Source organism: Astyanax mexicanus, chromosome 12, assembly GCF_023375975.1.
Source record: "Astyanax mexicanus isolate ESR-SI-001 chromosome 12, AstMex3_surface, whole genome shotgun sequence".
Taxonomy (NCBI): Eukaryota; Metazoa; Chordata; class Actinopteri; order Characiformes; family Acestrorhamphidae; genus Astyanax; species Astyanax mexicanus.
Genome location: NC_064419.1, coordinates 33,928,859 through 33,938,667, shown reverse-complemented (window position 1 = coordinate 33,938,667; position 9,809 = coordinate 33,928,859). Strand labels below are relative to the sequence as shown.

At 40.0% G+C, this 9,809-nt stretch overlaps 1 protein-coding gene across 1 annotated transcript; it reads left to right on the top strand.

Moving 5' to 3' along the window:
- Nucleotides 1-392: 392 nt before the first annotated feature.
- Nucleotides 393-8,928, top strand: rgs7bpa (regulator of G protein signaling 7 binding protein a). The gene is made up of 6 exons (XM_007247172.4): nt 393-973; nt 2,567-2,733; nt 4,440-4,570; nt 5,318-5,453; nt 6,838-6,908; nt 8,148-8,928. Exons 1-6 carry the CDS (start codon nt 878-880, stop codon nt 8,237-8,239), a joined length of 693 nt encoding a protein of 230 aa, XP_007247234.2. The 5' UTR covers nt 393-877; the 3' UTR covers nt 8,240-8,928.
- The last annotated feature ends 881 nt before the right edge of the window (nt 8,929-9,809 follow it).

Genomic DNA, 9,809 nt, shown 5'->3' with positions numbered 1-9,809 from the left:
GCATTAGTATTCCCATCCTATAGGAGCGCATTCACTGTTCTACTTCCCACCTGCACTCTGGCACGAAGCCCCGCCCCTCCAGTGCTCTGATTGGCAATTCCAGTTCACACTTGCGAATACTGTGCTGATCGTGAACTCTGTTCGTTCGCAAAGCCCCGCCCCATTTTTGCACCAGGATTGGTTGAATAGTTCCCAATTCTGGACCGACTGCATCGAACAAGCCCCTCCCCTCGTATACCGTGATTGGCTAGCAGTCAATTTTCATCGGTCCAAAACTCTGTGACTCATTGGCCAGTCCTAGCACGGAGGCGCGGGACACTGATCAGCTAACTATCCAATCCTAGTACAAATGGGCGTGGTTTGTCTGAAAACGGGTGCGCATAGCGAGGTCAGAACAGCAGCATCTTTCTCTCTCTCTCACTCTACGGCTCTCTCTCTCTCGTGCGCGCGCTCCTTAGCCGTTAGCGCTCGAGACTCGGTTTATCCGCAGAAGCGATGAAAGCACCGCGGCGGTGAGGAGGGCGCGCGCGGGGGGTTCACGATCGATCGCTATCGATTGGTATCGATTGACATCGGCCGCTGTCGGTATCGAGCATGCACGCTCTCTGATCTCGCCCTCGAGACGAAGGTGACTCGCGTGCAGTCGGTGGCAATGCAGAGAGGAGGAAGAGCTCATGCGCGAGACGAGGAGCCGCGGTGCGCGTGACACATCGATCGACTGATTGGAAAGCGAGCAAAAAGCAAAATTTACTGAGAGTGAAAGAGCGCGCGTGCGTGTGTTAAAGTGTGTGTGTGTGAGAGAGAGAGGGAGATTGAGCGCGCGTGTGTGTGTGCAGAGGGTGGAGGTGGTGGTGGTCTCCTCGCTGGATGAGTCTGTATGAGTTCTGCTCCGGCAGGGCGCAAAACCCGCCCCGTCCTCCAGCTGGCCAAACCCGGCGAGCACGAGCGCGCGGAGGGAGCGGACTGCAGGATGGTGGGTATCTCAGCGGGGGGCTGAGGTGTTTATGGGTTTAGGGAGTTTAGGAGGTGTGTAGAGGTATTGGTTAGTTGTAAGTTGTGGACGTTGGGAGATGTAATAATTATGTGGTTTGGGGGCATTTTGGGCGTTTAGGAGGTGAATTGGTTTTGAGGAGTATGGGAGATGTATTGGGTTGGGGAGTCATTGAGTTATATTGTGTTTGGGGAGTTTTGTAGTAAGGGTATGTCGTTTGGGTAGTTCAGAAAGTTTGGGGATTTAAGAGGTAAATGGGGTTTAGGGAGTCTAGAGCATTTGTGGAGTTTTTAAAGTTATGGGGTCTGTGAGATATATAGGGTTTGCGAGGTGTATGGGGTTTGGGGAGTTTTGAGGGGTTTGGTGTTTGTGAGATGTATGGGGTTTGGGGAGTTTGGGAGTTGTATTGGGTTTGGGAGGGGTGTGAGGTCCGGGGACCTGGCATGTGTCAGTTTGAATAGATTAGGAAGTGTTTTGGGTTAAGGGAGTTAAGGGGATTTGGAAAGTTTGGCAGGTATGTGGGGTTCGGATAGTTTTTGGAGGTGTATTGGGTTTGTGGAGTTTGAGAGGTCTATGGGCTTTGAGGAGTTTGGGAGGTGACTTGGATTTGGGTAATTTAGAATGTGTATTGGGTTTAGAGAGATTGCAATGTGTATTGAGTTTGAGTAGTTTAAGAGAAGTTTGGGATGTGTATTGGGTTTGGGGAGTTTAATAGAAGTTTGGGAGGTGTATTAGGTTTGGGGAGTTTAAGAGAAGTTTGGTTGGTGTATTGGGTTTGGGATGCGTATGAGGTTTGGAGACTTTGGGATTTGGATGGGGTTTGGAGACTTTGGGATTTGGATGGGGTTTGGAGAGTTTGGGATGTGCATGGGGTTTGGGAGGTTTATGGTGTTTGGATGGTGTATCTGGTTCGGAGAGTTTGGGATGAACATGAAGTTTGGAGAGTTTGGGATTTGTACGGGATTTGGGGAGTTTGGGATGTGTATGAGATTTGGAATTTGTTAGGGTTTGGAAGGTGTATCAGGTTTGGAGTGTTTGGGGTGTACATGGGGTTTGGGGAGTTTGGGAGATTTAAGGTTTTGGTAGTTGGGAGTTATGGGGTTTGTACATTACATTACATTTGGCAGACGCTTTTGTCCAAAGCGACTTGTAGTGTTTTGGGGAATCCATGGAGTTTAATGGCTTACAGGGTTGAGAGGGGTTTGGGGATTTAATAGGGTTATGAGGTTTGGGTTTTTAGTGGCTAATGGAGTTTAGGGAATTTGGAAAGTTTACAACTTGTTGATGAGTTATCAAGACATGCCATCTCATTTTAAATAAAAAAGCAGACATAGTCAAAGTCTAATGTGTATTAATGTGTATTTATGATAAATCATTGCAATCTCTGAAATGACTCACAGTGACCCTGCAAACAGGATACTAGCATACTGCAACCTAAACCAACCTGATGCCTTAAAGCAATTTTTACACCAATAGTCCTCCACCTAAACTAAATCTGAACTAACTGTTGGGCTAAAAAGGTGTGATCATGGAGAGTGGTGTTCCATTTACTTTAATCTGTTCTTACTCTTTTAGGTTGTTCAGGAGTTCAACACTCTGGTGGCGCTGTATCGGGAGCTGGTGATCTCGGTGGGGGAGATTTCGGTGGACTGCCCCTCTCTACGGGCAGAGATGCAGAAAACCCGCACTAAAGGCTGCGAGATGGCTAGAACAGCTCATCAGAAACTGTCTGCAATATCAGGGTACACTTTAATACAAGTATATAACAGCATTTACCTTTAAGAGAAGGTTTTTACCTCAGACATTAAGATATTTGCTGTGAGAAGGAAGTGACTGCATCCAGCCCAGAGAGTTAGACCAGAGACTGAGGTCAGGTACTGAAATTGGATGGTACAGTTTTGTCACGTGCACCCTCACACCAGTTGGAGTGCATCAGGTGTAAACATAACTTTACTCAGGCTGAATGGGTGGAGCTAAACTGCTGTAGGCAGAAAGGGTGGGGCTAAACTGCTGTAGGCAGAATGAATGGGGTAAATTGGTAAAGGCTGAATGGGTAGGTTCAAAGTGTTGTATTCGGAGTAACGGCATTCCAAGGTGTAGACTGCAATTGAGATAATATGAATCCATTGTAGGACTTCACAATTTTTGTGGTGCTCTTTTTCTTTTGTCCCTCTGCATTAAAATAGAGAAGTGAATTGTGGGTGACCAATGGCTGCAAAGGATACATATGTTGCGTCTTACATTGCCTGCATTTCTCGCCTGAATCAAAGGATCCTTCAGTTTGAGACAGCCTTCTATTAAATAATAGGTCTTTGCTTCGTCAATGTTGCAATGTTAATTAACATCATTCGGAACAGATTTTGCTCATTCAGACAGCCCAAAAATGTGTTTAAAAAGCTCTGTTTTAATGCTCTACTTACAATTTGTTTAATCTACTTACAAATTGTTTAAATCGTAATGACAGTTTATGGGGTGGGTCGGGCTCAGGCAGGATTTTTTGGACCCGATCTAAGCGGTAATTGGAACCAGCTAATGTTTGAAGCTAAACTGCTGTAGGCTGAGTGGGTGGAGCTGTAAAGTATTTTCATAAATAATGTTTCACTGCTGAGGTAAAAGTTTTGTGATTAGTTAGTTTTTTAATAACACTTTAAAGTTGTAGTTTTGTCTTTTTTTAAGCAAAAAATATGCTAAAATTTAAAAGCTTAAAATTGTTTAAATGAAAATCTGTAAAAAAAAAAAAAAGATAATATTTATTTATTTAGTCTTTTATCTTTAATATTAAATTTGTTTTTGAATCTGTTTTGCTCTTTGCTATGAAGCTTTTTTTTGTTTGCAATTAACATGCATGCAATAAATGTTTTGCACTAGTATTGTTGTAGATTTTTGATACATTACATTATTTTTATGTAGTACATGGATTAATTTTTTTAGTTACTGTAGTTATATATTCTGGTTGGTTGTATCTTGGACAGTGCAACTTGCAGTATCCTCTAAGTGTGTAACAGTGTGTGCATTCGCACAAAACTGTTACGATATGAAGGTCCCATTTCAGTGCACACAGTCACATGGAGAATACACAGTACTTATTATTAGGGTAATACAGTAATTTCACAAGCAGCCATGCTATCCAGAAACAAACTTTTCACAGTAATTCTGGATTTAAAATTTTATTTAAAATCACGAAAAGATGGTGGCTTGGATAGGATGATTTGTCTGCGCTGGTACTACTAATCCTATTACCTCAAGAGGGTGCTATACAACACTAGATGGAGTAAACTGTGATTATCTGTTAAACTAAATGAGAAAAGGCCTGGGTTATGTTTTTCCTGTTGTACTATACTCGTTTTAAACTGTGAGGTCCAGCATGCAGTGTGACCTGTTAACAGGGAGCAGCTGAGAGAGAGTGAGCTTCAGACTGAGCACTGCTTTCTCTTGTTCTCGTTCACAGGCCGGAGGATGGGGAGATCCACCCGGAGATCTGCCGGCTGTTTATCCAGCTGCAGTGCTGTCTGGAAATGTACCTGACAGAGATGCTGAAGTCAGTGTGTCTGCTCGAATCTCTGCAGCTCCACCGGAGAGGTACGACTCTGAACTTCTGTGGTTATGGTTCACCCATTTTTATTATTGTACTACATGATTTTACATCAATACAGTAGACTAATTCCTATTATTATGCTATGCTCATTACCATATAATAATATTTGTTGCAATACCACAGGCATATTACCACGTATTTTAAAGATGATTCTACAGATGATTCAAAATTTCTATTGTAGTAATACCACATTTTTCATCTTTCTAGTATTCAGTGTCTGTTAGTAATTAAAGGCCAATTAATACTTCTGTTTCAAACCTATGCTGTACTCATAGCTGTGTACGCTATGCTGTAGCCTACACAATGGCCTACACTGTAGCCAGATATGCACCTCCAGCAATGGCTGTAATTGGTGTGTTGAGGTTTGTGTTCCCCTGTACACAATCCTGTCTTAGCAGTTTAAACTGCAGAATGACGCAGCTACACGAATGCACAAGTATAAACATGCACCACAATGTAAGGCACTAGTCTAGGCTGTGCCATAGATGACTCCAAAGGGTGATGTCGCTCAGCACAAGGCGCCTGTAAGCTGATGTATCAGAACCGAGTCGCTGCAAAAAAAGAATTGCATTGAAGTGAATAGAAGGTAGACACATATCGTTAGTGTTGTGTGTGTAAAGACAGTGTATGTTGGTGTAGTGTGTGTTAGAGTTAGTTAGTGACTAGAGTGTGTTAGAGTTAGTGTATGATAGTGTAGTGTGTAAGAATGTTTTTGGCTGTGTGTGTTACAGGGAAAGATTCTGCACTGAAGTTGGAGAGTCGGAAAGAGGAGAGTTCAGATGTTCCCATCCTGGAGGAAACGTCTTCATCTCCGGTAGAGCAGCAGACCCACTGCCTCGTCACCACCGATATCGAGAACATCGAGAGGTAAAAACAAATATCACCAGCTCTAACTGAATTACACAGACCACACTATAAAGCCTAGAGACATGAACTATGGCCAGCTATCCCATTGGTCTCAAACTATTTTTAGATGGATCATAACAATCAAAAAAGGTTAATTAAACCATTAGGCTTTGCCTGCTTTGATTTCTTGCAGATTTGCATATGTGCAAAACATAGTTTGTAAATAAGTATTTTGCACAAGAAAAGAAAAACAAATTACCAGATTTGAAATACACAGAAAATTAAAAATTATCAAAAAAAAAACAAACTTTGTTATATAATGTGTGAAGAACTGCCAAATTCACGTTATGTAAAACCTGGAAAACCTGTGATTTTATATCATTATATGTACAAAATTATATGTGTGTATTTAGAAAATATTCATTAAATATCTGTCTAAAATGTCTGCATGGTGTAATGTAATATGGCTGTCAATAAACGCTAATAACTCTAAACATTAGAAAAAAATATTTATTTTATGAAAACAAATAACATCACAGTACATTTTCTTTAGACTCTCATAGTACTGCACTGCATAGTAAGCCCTATCTGGACGAGATAAGTTTCTCAGGGGGTCCTCGGGTAATTTTCTCTTTTATGGGGGTCCTCTGTGACTTTATTCCCGTCCGGAAACGACCATGTATGTGTAAATTACAGGCTGAACTTCCTGCTGTTTTTCACTGAACACTGTGGTCCTCGGGTAATTTTAGTCCCATCCGGACGCACATCTCTGAGTTTCATCAACTCACATTTAATAAAATAGCTATTCGTCCACTGCTACACACCATAATTACACCTTTTCCGTGCATTTCCACGGAGATCCAGGACAGAGAGTGGAAATGAAGGAGCTACTGAACGTGATGTCATGAAAAACTCACTGGTCCTCCTGTTTTTTTTTTTTATTGCAGTCCAGATGCAAAAGTTTTATCACTGAGTAGGAGTGTGAAATAATAATATCCCATCCGAATAGGGCTTTAGTATGTCTTTTACCTATTTGGATTTTTTTGGTGATTTATGGAACTATATCTAAAAGTTTTAATTGTGCACCATCTACGAATATTTTCCATTAATGCAAAAAAATTTAAGCATTTAGATGTTTATTTTGAGTTGTCATGGTTCTGCATAGGTTATTGTAGAACCTTTAAGGCACAGCTGGGACAAATAAGCAGCATTGCTAACAATTAATAAATAACAACCAGTCATCTGTTTGCATTAAGCAAATAATATTGTGCTAATTGGCTGCAAGTGGCTCCCATTTACAATTAGTCACATTAGCATGTTTGGCCAAGCGGCTGTTTTAATGAGGAAGTTCACTGCAGGTATTTTCCTGTGTTTGTTCTCCTGCTGATGGTGAATGTTTCTGTAGGGATATGACAGAGATGAAGAATCTTCTCAGTAAACTCAGGGAGACGATGCCTTTACCGCTGAAGAATCAAGGTACTCCTCTGCTTACCTGCATCATTACTCTTACACATCAGCAAACTGTATGTGCAGGTGTTCAGTCTTTTAGTAAGTGTAGGTCTGCATACATGGTGGACTGAAGGGGAAAACAGCAAGTATAACTTTTTTATAATTATATATTCACTCATTGACCACACAATGCAGGTTTGGTCTGATTAGACACACATGTAACAAGAGTGCTTCACCCACTGCTCTATAAAAGGCTCAGAGGCTACTTTTGGGTAGTGTACCTCTTGGTGAGGGAACTTAAGGTTCAGTGACTGTTAGAAATGCCTCTACAATGCACTCAAAGAAATTTTGCCCAGTTGTCAGAGTTTGAGAAGGTGGGAAGTGATACAAGGGAGACTAACAACTCAGCAATATGTGCAGGATATCCTGTGGCCATGTGTTACCTCGTGGTACATCTTTTAACTGGCATTGTTCAGCAGGATAATGCTCGGCCATACACACAGCAAGGGTTTCCCAGGAATCTCGCAAAGTCTGATTTTACCACTATTCAGACTAGAGGCTCCCAACACAGTACCAGAGCCTCCAAATAAAAAAATTGTCATTTAGAGCATTTATTTGCAGAAAATGAGAACAAAAAAGATGCAGAGCTTTCAGACCTGAAATAATGCAAAGAAAACAAATTCATATTTATAAAGTTTTAAGAGTTCAGAAATCAATATTTGGTGGAATAACCCTGTTTTTTAATCACAGTGTCCATGCATCTTGGCATGTTGTCCTCCACCAGTCTTACACACTGCTTTTGGATAACTTTATGCCACTCCTAATGCAAACATTTAAGCAGTTCAGTTTGGTTTGATGGCTTGTGATCATCTATCTTCCTCTTGATTATATTCCAGATGTTTTCAAATTGGTAAAATGAAAGAAACTCATCATTTTTAAGTTGTCTGAGCTGTATATTTATTAAATAACTGTAGAATTGCATATTATTTTGTAAATTGGTCAAATAACTTGCTTTGTTAATTTTGTAAAGTGAAAATATTTTATTACATTATTGCCTTATATATGTTCACCCCTAGAAAATTTAACTCAGAAACTTCTGCAGAAAACTTTGTAGATATACTTCCTTACACAAATCATCAACACTTTCACAAATGCTTGTTAATGTTAAATGGTTTGAACAGCAGTATTAATTAATTCATTTTTTATTCATTGCATTTATTCTATTCTTTAATTCTAATTTTAATTCTGATATATTTGTGCTTTCAGACGATAGCAGCCTGCTAAACCTGACCCCCTACCCTCTGGTCCGGCAGAGGAAGAGGCGTTTCTTTGGTCTCTGCTGTCTGGTGTCCAGCTGAGGCCACAAAGACTACATTTCCCATGATCCCTTACCGTGTGTGACATTCACAAGTCAACTGTGTTACTGCCATGTCCCAAACTAGTGCTTTATGTTGGTTGTGAGGGCTGTCTGATTTCTTACTCCTACAGAACGGCTGCGTCTCTGCACCATCGCTGATCAGTAATCAGTATATAAACACGTACACAATATCAATATACCAGTATATGATCAATACAGAGCGTTTCCTTTTGTAGAAGAAGTGAATGTAGTTCATGTCCATCACCATAATGCTGAAGATATGTTGTAGATTAACACTGCAGGCTGTGTTCATGCCTCTCCACAGCGCCCCCTGCTGGTGCAAAACGAGGCCAGTGTTATAAGCTCCACTCTGCAGTTCATTTTGCATGCTTACAGGGCGGTTAGTTTAATACATACACACGTTTACACGTCTAAACGTTTACACGTTTACAGCTCTGTCATTTAGAGAGATATCAGTCTCAGCACAACATAAGCGAATGTTGGATGTGTCTGGTCTTGTCTTGGCTCTGAACCTTTTCTTTCCTGCTCCTCCTCTACTTTAATTACACTATTATTTAGTCTTCCATAAACCGAAAACCTGTAACCTTTTTCTGTTTGTGTCCATCTTTAGGGATAAACAATACCTGAAAAGGCCTTTGTACATAATAAATAAAGCTATATATACGGAAAGTCCAGAGTTGTGCATTCATAATGCATTGAGTATTTAGTATATTTATCATTTATTGTTTACTGCAACTATATTCCCATGCATTAGTCTCATATATTATAGAGTTTTCAAAATGATCTAGACAGATGACCAGCTTTTGCTGATAGCTGGTTTTGGATGGTCAAAATGGTTGAAAAGCTTGTCATTCGTCCAGACAAAAACATACCTTGTGTTGGTAAACTACCTAACTAGTAAACAGACTTAAGATTATTGCATTGTGTATGCTGCATTTTATTTTGGTCTTGCTGATTATGTTGAATTACCTATGGTGTTTTTAGCAGGACATCATATGCAAATATCATGTGCCTAGCAGTTAACATCTGTAATAAATTAAGGGGTGCAGCTTTTCAATAAAATCTAAATAAATGACTACAAATATTTTGCCTCAGTAAGAGGCAACTTACTATACTTTCAGCCTATATTTACTAACATCATTCATTATTGGGCTTATTTTGACCATTTATAAAAATGGTTGAGGCATAAAGTAGGGGGAATTTTTTGAAGATTGTACAATTCCTTATCACAGTAACCTGAATATTATTCAACACATACAGCTCTGGAAAAAATTAAGACACCACTTCAGTTTCTGAATTATTTTTTCTGATTTTGCTATTAATAGGTATATGTTTGAGTAAATTGAACATTGTTGTTTTATTCTATAAACTACGAACAACATTTCTCCCGAATTCCAAATAAAATATAGTAATTTAGTGCATTTATTTGCAGCAAATGAAAAATGGCTGAAATAACAAAAAGATGCAGAGCTTCAGACCTCAAATAATGCAAAGAAAACAAGTTCATGTTAATCATCCATCTTCCTATTGATTATATTATTTTTTAAAGG

What these genes read in the sequence shown, in the direction of transcription:
- rgs7bpa (XM_007247172.4), top strand. Translation starts at nt 878, where the DNA reads ATGAGTTCTGCTCCGGCAGGGCGCAAAACCCGCCCCGTCCTCCAGCTG. An exon ending in AGGGAGCGGACTGCAGGATG is followed by an intron (nt 974 to 2,566) that starts GTGGGTATCTCA and finishes TTACTCTTTTAG; the next exon opens with GTTGTTCAGGAGTTCAACAC. An exon ending in TCTGCAGCTCCACCGGAGAG is followed by an intron (nt 4,571 to 5,317) that starts GTACGACTCTGA and finishes TGTGTGTTACAG; the next exon opens with GGAAAGATTCTGCACTGAAG.